Source organism: Meleagris gallopavo, chromosome 1, assembly GCF_000146605.3.
Source record: "Meleagris gallopavo isolate NT-WF06-2002-E0010 breed Aviagen turkey brand Nicholas breeding stock chromosome 1, Turkey_5.1, whole genome shotgun sequence".
NCBI classification, from domain to species: Eukaryota; Metazoa; Chordata; class Aves; order Galliformes; family Phasianidae; genus Meleagris; species Meleagris gallopavo.
The window spans coordinates 35,778,854-35,791,591 of NC_015011.2; the positions used below are offsets into that span (position 1 = coordinate 35,778,854).

At 38.8% G+C, this 12,738-nt stretch overlaps 1 protein-coding gene across 1 annotated transcript in view; it reads left to right on the forward strand.

Annotated features, from left to right (window-relative positions):
- Window positions 1–11,614, forward strand: part of LGR5 (leucine rich repeat containing G protein-coupled receptor 5) — a 60,643-nt gene extending 49,029 nt beyond the window's left edge. The window contains exons 16-18 of the mRNA XM_010708166.3: window positions 4,095–4,240; window positions 5,244–5,327; window positions 7,795–11,614. Coding sequence (XP_010706468.2) covers window positions 4,095–4,240; window positions 5,244–5,327; window positions 7,795–8,885 — 1,321 coding nt within the window. The 3' untranslated portion in view covers window positions 8,886–11,614. The remainder of the gene's footprint in view (window positions 1–4,094; window positions 4,241–5,243; window positions 5,328–7,794) is intronic.
- Window positions 11,615–12,738: the final 1,124 nt, after the last annotated feature.

Below are 12,738 nucleotides of genomic sequence, written 5' to 3' on the forward strand. Positions count from 1 at the left end.
CCATACTGGAGTACTTTTATGATGCTATGTTAATGTAAACAGAGAGAAGAGCTGCAAAAATGATTCAAGCGCCATGAAACAGTGCCTTAAAAGACTTAATAAACCCAGTATTTGCAGTTTGTCACAGAGGAGATTGGGTAGTGACTCAATCGCAGTGTGTAAAACTACTTTGTAACATAAATGTTCAAAGTACTAGAGGACTTATGTAAGTCTTCAGAGGAGTCTCAGAGGTCAAGAAGCAAGTACCATAAAAAGTTGTGAATGTCTGAGCCTGAGCTTCTGCCTGTTTTTCTTCTCTCACTGACTTTGCCAACATGCTGAGGCAGGTGATAATTCTAAAATGCCCAAAGCCTCTTGAAAAGAATCTAAACACAAGAAAATTGATCATTCCAAAATAGAAAATATATAGTAATACATATACCATGTGTATACCTGTAGTGGTCCTAGAACAATTTATTGTTTAACTGAAATTGTGTACAACTAAGATTTTTCAATTCTTTTATCAATATTATACTTTATGTGTTTTTGGTTTTTTTTTCCGCAAGATAAATTACATATATTGCTAAAATGCAACTACAAGATATTTAGTTGGAACAAGTAATTAAAAAGGATGTGCCAAGCAATAGCTTAATTCTTTAAAAAGATATAAAAAGTATGACTGATATATCTAGGGCTGATTAACATCTGTAAGAGTAAATTATATCCACTCAGGAGACAATGGGATAAAATCCTATCCTGGATCCTGTAGGACTTGTACCATAAATTAAAATGAGGCCAGGACTTCATGCAGGATCACTGCAGACATTGCATGAAGCACCAACTTGAACAGAGATCTGAAACGAAATGAAATTTCACCCTTTCTAATTGTTGGAACTACACACTGGTTACAACATTAAAGACAAATTCCTGTATAAAAACTTCCTGCTCATCTAAATGGGTCATTGCTGTTCAATACACAAACACATCAAAGAGCTGAGCATCCTCTGCCCCACCTTCAGCAATGGCACGAGAATGCTCAAAGAGCCGAGCCCAGCTTGCTATAGCAAGCTATGAGGAAGTAAAGTCAGGCTGCCAACCACTCCTTCCCTCTTTATCTGATGCTTTGATTCAGTGCAGTAAAGAACTCAGTGACTACCTCCATCTGTCATAACTGTGCATTTCCATTCACCATCAACCAACCCAGCACCTTTGTGAGGTGGAAAACAACCTTGTGTTCCCTGATGTTTGATCTAAAATCAGGAAAAGAGATATTCCTTGCAGCAGGAAAAAAATGTCAGGGGTACAGATACCATCAGTAAGATAAGCAATATATAAAAATAAATTCAGACAGTGTTTCTACGGGACTATAATTTGACAAACTCCAAATCTAATCACCAATATCACATAAGCACCAGTTATAAAAAGGACTGTTTCTGGTATTGTATGGCTGAGAGTTGCCTTTTTTTTTTCTTTTTTTTCCACGTTAAAAGTTGCTTTTAGAAGAAAGGAACTCCTCTGTCACCAAGAACTGGCACTAATTGCTTTCCATTGCAAAGTATACTTTATCCATTGTGTTCTGGGTCCCAGTCAGTCTGTTCAAATATGCTTTGCACAGAAATTCAGAAGTATTTGCAGGTTTTAGACCTGAATGTATGACCTAGTAACTAAAAAATAAAAAAAATAAAAAAATAAAAAAATTCAGCTGTTTGGGTTTATCAAAAGGTTCTTTAAAGTCCTAAAGAGAGGATAAGAAATTGGAGTCTTAGTCTTTAACCAAAAACAGTTTTTCTGGCCACTTTGTGGAAGCTGTGGAACAGCACCATGTGAGAGGTCCACATTTCAACTTTGTGACAGGCCAGTGAGTAAAAGCTCAAAAGAATCTGAAAATCTGTTCTTGTTAGCCATGCATTAAACACAGCACAGCCAACTGGTCAGAAGAGGAAACATTCAGAAGAGAGTAACAAAGCAGGTAACGGGGCTGGAAGGCATCTCCTGTGAGAAGAGGCTGAGGGCACTGTGCTGCCCAGCATGGAGGAGAGGAAGTTGAAAGGTGACTTCACTGCTCCCTGCAGCTCCTAAGGAGGGGAAGCAGAGGGAGGTGCTGGGCTCTGCTCCTGGGAACCGATGGCGGAATGGGAACAGAACAGAGCTGCAATGAGAGAGTCAGGCTGGGCGCAGGAAGCATTTCTGTGCCGTGAGGGTGGTCAGACAATGGGAGAGACTTCCTAGCGAGGTGGTAGATGCCTGTCAGTGCTGAAGAGGTGTTTTGACACTGCCCTCTGTAATGTGCTTTAAGTTCAGGTCAGCCCTGAAGTGCTCAGGCACTTCAGGTGAAAGTTTCTTCCAACTTAATTGTTCAATTCCAAAACACACTTGCTTTCATTGCTTGAACCTTAAATACCCGCTAGCTATTTCCTCAGCAATATTAAACACTTCAGAAGGTTTAACATCACAGGTTGCAGTGATCACCTTATAGAAATTTCAGTGTTTCCTTTTTTAAAGTGTTTTGTGTTGGTTTTTATTTGTTCTTGTTTTTGTCAGCCCAGGCAACTAACTGTTGGTCAGTTTTGTAATGCGTGGATATAGTAATAGTTTATTTAAGAAGAGCTTCTGGGAAAAGTTTACAGAAATGTTTAATCAGGATAATCTTCATATTTTAAAAGATCACATGTAGAGAAATGAGTTAGAAATTGAATATTTAAGTCAGTCAGATGGCATGAAGTTGCATGATAGAACTTACTTTTCTTGTACTTTTACTGGAGTATTGAAAAAATAGCTTGTGCAATTTTGTACTGGTTACAAGAGTACAGATTATTGTTGCTAATGCCCAACAGAAATCTAAGTGTATAGAATCTAAGTTCTCCAAATGCAATAATTTAAAATTCACTTTAGAGCATAAGGTTCGGTTTGTTCCTTTCTAAACTTACTAGCATGCAAGCTTAAGTCCTGTTGGCATTGGGTGCAATTCACCAACTGATTCTCTTGTAGACTTTTCAGGGCATTAAGTGTTGCTCAGAACATTCATTATATTAATTCATATGACTAATTTGTTGAAAGTAACCTGGTAGTAGTCACATATTTACCTCTGAAGGTTTATTGATCTGTTGAAATTAAGGTGAATTGTTAAGTTTCACTATGTTATTACTGGGGATCTGCAAACTAAATGTCTCTATTTCCAGTGCATAAAGTATTTCTCAGGAATAGAAGAAGTAGCCTTTAGAAGTTGTATATATGTAGTTCTTCCATACTACCCCAGAATTTGCACATCCACAGAGAAATGGAGTTGAAAACATATTGGAAATCAGTAATTTTCTGGCAATAGATGCCTCAGAATCTTTGAAAATCACTCATCAGTACTCAGTTTTGTGTTAGGAATTCCAGTTTTACTAAAGGAGTTAGGAATGACCATTCAGTGTCCTTCAATGCTCATTCCTGTGACAATTAATAAACTAAAAGCCTTTTCTTCAGTGACATACATTTTCACATATGCTGCATTAGTGATTCATTCACCTTTCAGTTTAGAACACTACTTTGTTGGTGTATAAACAAAAAGCAGTCTCCTTGTTGCCATTTTACTGTGAAAAGTGTTTGATGTGGAAAGAGATTTGAATAAAAAAATAGATCTTATTTCCCAAAACTGGAGAAATTCGGGGAAATGAGAAATTTTGGGAAATGAGATTTTTGTTTTGCCTGTTAGGCAGGTTAGGCACAATTGTGATCTTTTGGTTTTTTAAAAGAAACCATTAAGAAAGTAACATGGAGAAACCGCTGAGTTACACTCAAAAACTATTAAAAGACAAAAGAGAAATGGAACTCTCAGAGTAACATTCACTCAAGAGCAAATTCTTCTACTTCCATATCTCCCATGAAAATGCGTAAGAATATTTCACTGAGCCTTTACTACAAGTACCCTAGAAATCATCTGCATTTCTGGTAGAGGATTTTATCTGTGAATCTTCAGTTTGTATCATCATGATTGATTTTTACCCATAAATATTTTACTTTCAATTCTGGCTATTTAACCAAGTTAATTTGCACTGACATTAGAGAGCAGTACAATGAAGTAGCTGGTGCTCTATCCCGGTGATATGGTATATTTCAATGTTCTTCTCCAGGGTCATGGAAATGCCGTATGCTTATCAGTGCTGTGCCTTTGGAGCTTGTGAGAGCCACTACAAAATCTCCAGCCAATGGAACAAAGATGAGAATAGCAGCACTGATGATTTTTCCAGGAAGGATATTGGGTTGTTACAAATTCAAGGTAATTGTTACCTTTCATTTTTAAATCTCCCTGAAGGCTGTGATTTTTCAAGTGAGCAGCCTGTGATGTTAATCTTACCCAATACTCTTTCACAGTCACAGAGGCAGCCTCTCCCTCTCTTGCCTGGCAATATATTATTCAAGTGTTCCTATGCTTAGGGAACTCATTTTGTAAGGTTTGCCTTTCAAAAATCTCACTCACTCATTTTTCTGTCCAAGTATTAATGTGGGGAGTGAAATCTTCCCTTTATCTGAAAGACAAGGAAGTGATGCTCGTATGTAACTCCATAAAATAATCAAGCAGAGAGGACTTAGTATCTTGCCAGCCTTGGAAGCAGCAGCACTGCCTTCTCTGTCCTGCTGCACCCATGCTTCAGGATATTACAGAGCTTGTGTGGTTACTTAGGTGTAGCTGCTGTGTTTTTTTCCTAGTACTTTCTGGGTACCAAGAGTGCATCTGTTCTGCAGAGCAGAAATTTACTTTATTTTTCTCCCCCTTCAGCAGTTCTGTTATTTGACCTGCCATGTAAATGCATACATACATGTTATACTAACCTTCTGCTTTCATTGCTGTCCCCAGTCCTGAAGACTGGTAGGTCTCAAAGTTCAGGGCTAGTTCCAGCAAGAGCAGAGCCAAGAATACATGGTAGCTCAATGACACACAAAGAAACACAAGAGCCTGGGTTAAATCTTAATAGAGGGGCACAACAGTGGAATTTGTATTTTTAACTCCTTCCTACACAGTTGTCACACTGCAAATGAAGTAACGGAGAAAGCACCTTTCTGAAAGTGATTGTTTTCAGAGAAGTGATGATGCCAACTTTTTAAATAATCCTGAGTACAGTGACTTAGAACCAAGAAAGCATACATCTGCTTCTGCTTACAGTTTGGCAGGCAGAGAGATGAGAACAGGCCTTAAATACCCAGGACTTTTTTGCAGCTTGTACAAAAAGAAATTTTCCTGAAAAATGCAGTATCAAATCTGAGTATTTTCTCCCCCACAGATGAGCGTGACTTTGAAGATTTTCTTCTCGACTTTGAAGAAGATTTGAAAGCTCATCATTCGGTGCAGTGTTCACCTGCTCCAGGTATAGAACTCCAGTAGATGGGAATCTAAGAGCAGTGTTGCTGGATATTTTAGATGCAGTAACAAACTCTGAATCTGAAACTAGGATGGGGACAATATTTTTGCAATAATATTTGTACAATAATATGAAATTCTGCACAGTCCTCCAGAAAACTCTGCAAACACTGATTTCATCTATGGACGCATCAGAAATTTCACACAGTCCTCTGGCAGATCCTCACTCTTTTCCCTTTTCAGAGGAATTGGTCTTCTTATCAGGGGGACAAGAAAGCAAAGGTTCTGTTCTGCCAATAAATAGATAATAGTAGAACAGAATCTTTGCTTGCTCTTTCCTTTGCAAAACTGAAGTACTTCTTCATTGAGTTATTCTGTACTTGAACTTTTTGAATAACACACAGTTTAATGTCTAGGACATACAAAACACTACAATATTGAAATACATACACTCCATCACAAGGAACACCCAGCACAGTCATTTCCTTCAGAGAGTAGTACATCCCTGGCTTTGCAGTATGATGGAAAGGTTTTAAGGTTTAAAAAATAAAAAGTGATTAAATTGCAAAGCTACATGTCACCTGTTACACTTAAATTTTACCTGAAGATTAAGAAAGTATTTGGAATATAACTTTTAGTTTTAGCATCCTGTTCAGCAAAGATTCTCCCTAGTTGTTCTTCCATTGTGAAGCATAAACAAAAATCAGCTAGTACTTTGAAACTCACTCCAAGCCAAGATCCTCGTATTTCTCTACTGCTTCCTTTGTTATTGAGTTCACAAAAACATCATTGTCTTCATGACAAGTTGTCACCAGACATCTATAAACTGACACAACGGATGCTTCTGCCTACTCAATGGCGACAGTTGTAGTTGTATGGAGTACAGCTCAGCAGCAGAGGTTGTGTCTTCATGGAGAAGGTGGATGACTTGCTTTGAGGAAGCATAGCTGACTAGTACCAAGACAAGTAATGTTTCTTATATATTCAGCTTCAATCACACACTGGGCAACCTGATCTAGTGGGTGGCAAACGGGATTCAAACTAGGTGATCTTTAATGCCCCTTCCAACCTAAGCTATTCTATGATTTATCTTCACATCTTGAGAATGTGTCATTCTGAAACTGCTATGTCAAACAGTCTACCAAATAACACTTTTCACTCTCTGCAGTGTTATTTCCTTATTTGCAGTATACCTTGATAATCAACTTATGCAGAAAAGTATATCTGAATTGTAAGTCAAAGATTTAGGAATTCCACTCTGGGGATATTTCTCAAATGGAGTGGTCCCAGGAAATCTCTTTGCAGCCAAAATAAAACATGTCAAATCTTCCATCATGAAAATTCTTCAAGAACCCTGATCTCCTTTAAAAGGTCAGATTTATCACTGGAATCTAAATGGAATCCTCTCAGATCTCATTGGATCTCAATCCAAACTAGTAGATTACAGTGCATTTGTCTTTTGAAGATAGGATATTTAGTATCCATTACTTCACTGAGAATGCTGGAGATGATGACAGACTTAAAGATGGTACCCACATTTTTCTGTCTCAACAACTTGCCTTTAAGGATTCATTCCAGATTCTTGGCAAAAAGATTAAAGATTCATCCTGAATTTATTCAGAATTTAGTTGTTCAAAAAGAGATATCCTATTCTTTCCAATGCTTCATGTATTAAAGTTTTCTTCCTCTGGTGTTGGATGTTGAAAAGTAGGGCTGGCCTTTAGCTTTTCAAAGGTCAAAGCCATTCGAGTCACCTCGTAGAATCAGTAAGGATGAGAAAATGAAGAGCAAAGCACTCCTCTGAATAGACACTGCAAAGGGGTCTTGAACTCTGTAATGACATGCTGTTAGGCAGCCAGAGTGTATCTGTCCATGTGCATTACATCAAACTTCACCAGGACTCATTAGCAACTTGTTCTGGTTTAGCAAGAGATCTTTTTCAGCTTCACAGGACAGCATTCACTGAAACTACGAACTGGACATTCTATTCAGTAAGTAAGAAATCTAGTCAGTAGTTTCACATGAAAGTTTGACCTCCAGCTACTAGTTTAACAGCAGTAAAATATGTGTCCAGTAACTAATGCAAGAGACAAGCCTTCAGGATTTTTCTGGTAAGCTTCCTGTTTCCCCACGTGATGTTCTGCATATATATGAGCCCATAGCTGGTGCAAGAGGAAGGTACAGCTGTCCTTTTCTTTCTTGAAGAATTTTTCATGGCAGTCACACTGCACTTGTACTAATAGATTAAAAACATAAAAAGAAAAAAACCTAGAATGTTCAGGCGGAGGGACAGATGCATGCAACATGCATATAAGCAGTGCACTATTGAGATCTCTTATTACTCAAAAGAAAGATAAAATATCCAGATCTCCTTTTGGAGTGAAATTCACAGCTTGGCTATGCTAAGAAAAAAAGTGAAAAATTAAATTTTACTTTACATGAGTTTTCTTCTTTTTTTTTTCTTGTCTTTTCAGGTCCCTTCAAACCATGTGATCATCTGTTTGGTAGCTGGCTTATCAGAATTGGAGTATGGACCATCGTCGGTTTGACCTTCGTTTGCAATGCACTGGTGACAGCTACAGTTTTCAGATCGCTGTTGTATATGTCCTCCATAAAGCTTTTGATTGGTCTAATAGGTATTGTAAATGCCTTGATGGGTCTTTCCAGTGGAGTACTGGCTAGTGTGGATGCATCGACTTTTGGTAGCTTTGCTCAGTACGGAGCACAGTGGGAAAGTGGAATTGGTTGCCAAATGACTGGTCTTCTCTCCATTTTTGCTTCAGAAGCTTCCATTTTCCTCCTTACCCTAGCTGCGCTTGAGCGTGCATTCTCTATAAAGCATGCTACAAAGTTTGAAACAAAATCCTCTATTGCCAGTGTAAAAATTGCCATTTTCTTTTGCTTTATGTTGGCACTAGTCATTGCAGTGATACCTCTCCTCACTGGGAGTGAGTATGGGGTTTCTCCACTTTGTTTGCCATTACCATTTGGAGAACCCACTGCTATGGGCTACATGGTAGCACTAGTATTGCTGAACTCACTTTGCTTCCTGGTAATGACTATTGCTTATACAAAGCTCTACTGCAGTTTAGAAAAGGGAGAACTAGACAATATTTGGGATTGCTCTATGGTCAAACATATAGCCTTGCTGCTTTTTACTAATTGCATTCTTTATTGTCCTGTGGCCTTCTTATCTTTTTCCTCCTTACTAAATCTTACCTTTATCAGCCCAGAAGTGATAAAGTCCATACTGCTGGTGATTGTCCCACTGCCTGCATGTCTAAACCCACTCCTTTATATATTGTTCAATCCACACTTCAAGGAGGACTTGGGAAGTTTGCGAAAGCAAACTTTGTTATGGAGGAGGTCAAAACATGCTAGTCTGATCTCTGTGAATTCAGAAGACATAGAAAAACAATCTTGTGACTCGACACAAGCACTGGTAACCTTCACAAGTGCTAGCATATCATATGACATGCCTACCAGCAATTCACTCATGCCATCGTCTTATCAAATGACAGAAAGCTGCAATATTTCATCTGTAGCATTTGTTCCATGTCGCTAGTTTCAGTGGCAGTGCAGAAAATATGTATGTTTACAATTTTTTTTAACCCAAAAGTAAGTATGGGTGTGTGTTTTCAAGCTAGAGATTGCCTCTGAATTACTGTTACATGCATCACAAAACAGATGATGACAAAACTTGCAGCAGGCTGAAAATCCAGTAGTTTAGCCTTCTCAGTCAGTTTCAGAGCTGCTGGAATGAAGAGAAAATCTGAAAGCTGCAGCAGTTTCTGCAGTTGTATTGGCGGTTCCCTTTCAAAGTAGCGCTACTCAGAAAAGGCAGTTGGTCAAGAGCAAAAATGCTGTGCTGAATTGGTAAGGTTTTTCTTCAACACATCTTGGGTTTTTTGTTATTTTTTCCTGTTTAATATAATTTGGTCTTAATAATAGATATTCAGTGCCAAGTCTGTTTTTATAAACATCTGCATATGGCCCTCATTCAGCAAGCTGTCTAAGTGGGAGAGTAGTCCTGTTGGAAAACCTAAAGGTTTCTGCAGAATATACTTCAATTAAGCTCCATGTTCAACAGATAAAGTTCATTTAATAGTTTACCTGCTGATGGGTTTGGTTTTTCAGAAGTTGTCTGACATGACAAAGTATTTTAATTGCCAGAAAAATCTACAGAACTATTATATATTATAAAAGCAGTTAATCAAAATCCTACCAAGCACTTAAAATGGAATCATAAACGGCAAGCCATTGCTACGTGAATATTTTTTTCCAAAGGTTCTGCACAATCTGGTCATGAATTACCAGCATGCCAGTAGAACTACTAATGATAAAACTGACAGATGAGAGACTCACAGAATTTGAGGGTGAGAAATACTACATGGAGGGTCATGAATACAGGCAGACAGGTGTATTGAGTACAAGTAAATGACATGAAAGGCACTCACACAGAAACACTGATATAAGGTCATTTGTCTAGGAATGAAACCGATAGTCCTGCTCCAGGCATTTCTAGAAAGCCTCTCAAGATCATTAGTTGAAGATGTGGAGGTCACTGTGTCTTTTTGGCTAATGATAGATATGGGAATACAAGGAATGAAGGTTTTATGATCTGTGTTCTTAGCAGTGGTGCAAGCACTACGGGAATATTTCAGACAGTTTTTGTACTCATATGCTGTAAAGAACACTGGGGAAATAAAACATTTCAATGTCATAAAAATATATTTAAAAAAAAAAAAAGCTTAAAAAAAAGCAGCTTGACCACAGTTTGTAAGTAGCTACTTCTGGAAAACAGAAATTTGAGAGAAAGGACTAAGTCAGGAGGAGAAGAATCTGGTAAGGTCCCAAGGAGTTGATGCTAGGTATGTATACACAGCATAAAAATAAAGGTGTGAATTGCTGACACTAATGGTCACTGCCAAGTAGAACAATTTGCCATGGCTTGGAATGAAAACTCACCAAGTAACTTCAAATTGGATACATTGCCAAAAAAGGTTTTGGAGCAGCTATTGGAATTCAGGGATGCCTGATGGCATTAGTTTAGGAGCTGGTTAGATTAGATTAACATAGAGTACCTCTCTTGATTGTAATCTGTTAATACTTTGCTGAATCATCATGTGTACATTTACACATCGTGCAACTAGGTGAGAAGACTTCAGACCTTTTCCAAATGTAGAGAGCTCACTTCCTTTGCCCAGAAGACAAGCAGTCTTTGACCTTGGCCAAGCCGTCAGAGGACCTTCCAATCATCTTTTCTTAGAGCTGGCATATTTTTGCTCAAGTGAGCTGATCATTTATGACACGGAAATGCACAGATTTGTTAAAAATAGCTCCCTGAGGAGTAACCTTTAATAGCCCAGTAATCACTGCGCAGTTAATGGCCACTCAACTTCTAGGTGAATGAGACTAATTTTTGAACATTACCACAGTTAGGCTAGCCCAGTAATTAAGATAATCAGTTACAGATGGTCACTGTTGTTCATCTGTTACTGTATATGCAACTTTCTGGGACTCACAGGATGGATTTTCACAGTGAAGACTATTGCCAACAATGGATATGCTTTGGCTTTCTTGTCTACTCACACTGGCATATTTGCAGATTTGCAGTTACAGATGGCATCAGTTGACTTTGGCCGACATGTTCATCCTTCAAGGGAAAAAAAATGAACCAATGCTGAAATTATGTATGATAAGGTCAGCAGAGTACTTATCTGAATCCTTTATCTCTTGTGGGTTTTGAAGCAGTGCAGCATACAGCTGGGGAATGATGCCTGAAACCACTTTGAATTAAACAGAGGATCAGTCAAGCATTGCACAATGCCTATTATCGTGTTTACTTAGCTTTAATTTAACTGGGGTCTGTCTGTGCTGCACTGCTTAATGTCAGTGAAATTCCTTTCAGCTCGCTATATTTAAGAAGTTTGTAAAGTGATTTGAGAATCAAAGTAATGTTATAATTCTAAAGACTAGTTAAAGAAAGCTTCTTTTATCAAAACTTTTTTAGCTTGCAGAACGTCCTAAAGGCTCCGTGTCTTATTTTTATAAGCATGTTTGAAATATTTTGATCAAATATTTTAAACTTGAAATTGTTAAAATTCATTTAATAGATTTTAAAGTAAAATTTGTAAATATAGAACTGTATTTATTATTACAGTGAAATGCAACTCCACTATAGGACGTGAGATTAAGCCCTGTACAGTTTCGTATTGATATTTGCTATATTTTCTGCTCAAATATATTACTAAATTCATTATCTGTAAATAATATAATGTAAATGTGTAGTGATTGTAAATAGATGATGTGCTTTCTTTTCTACCGGTGTTCCAAACATATGTCAGTTGTAATAAAATGTGACTACACAGTAAAGAGCATTTAATCAGGGCTTAACACCTCACAACTGTGTGCATCTTCAATTAATCCTTCCCAAGTTATTCTAATATTTACACAAACATCTCCAGATGTCCAGAATTCTTGGCCAAATATAACTTGCAGGTTGTGTGCTCTCATTATGTGCCCTGGGGAGCAAAAAATATTGAAGAACAGTGTTTCATTTCAGCACGAACTGAATCTTCTACAAAAAAAAAACAGGTTCTGCTCCCTGCTGTCCGTACCTCAGTGACAACCACACACGGCTGCCATCTCAGCTCAGACCGTGTGACACAGGCATGCACCAAGTCACACAATGAAGGGTTGCCTGGCAGACTTCTGACCTCTGTGGACCACACGGGACATGAGGGGCTGCTGCACTGGCTGCTGATGTATGCAGGACAGAAAATTCTCCTATATACATCTTCATTTTCTTTCTAATGCTGTTTGTGGCAGGCAGAGCTGGTAATTCATCTGGCAAAGCTCATCCGATACACAGCAGAGGGGCGGTAGCAGCATCACATACAGGAAGCACAGGGTGAAGATGTTCAGGGTAAGAGGATGGTGGGCACAGAATGTGGGACTTAGCCAGAGTTACACGGCTCAGCTGCACCAGGGGTGGCAGCTCTGCTAGAGTGAAGGCAGAGTGCAGCTCACAGAATCACAGAATCACAGAATTGTAGGGGTTGGAAGGGACCTCTAGAGATCATCGAGACCAACCCCCCTGCCAAAGCAGGTTCCCTACACCAGGTCGCACAGGTAGGCGTCCAGGCGAGACTTGAATATCTCCAGAGAAGGAGACTCCACAACCTCCCTGGGCAGCCTGTTCCAGTGCTCCGTCACCCTCACCGTGAAGAAGTTCTTACGCACATTCGTGCGAAACTTCCTGTGCTGCAGCTTATGTCCGTTTCCCCTCGTCCTGTCTCCATGTACCACTGAAAAGAGACTGGCCTCACCGCTATGGCCGCCACACCTCAGATATTTATAAACCTGGATCAGGTCCCCTCTCAGTCTTCTTTTCTCAAGGCTAAACAGACCCAGTT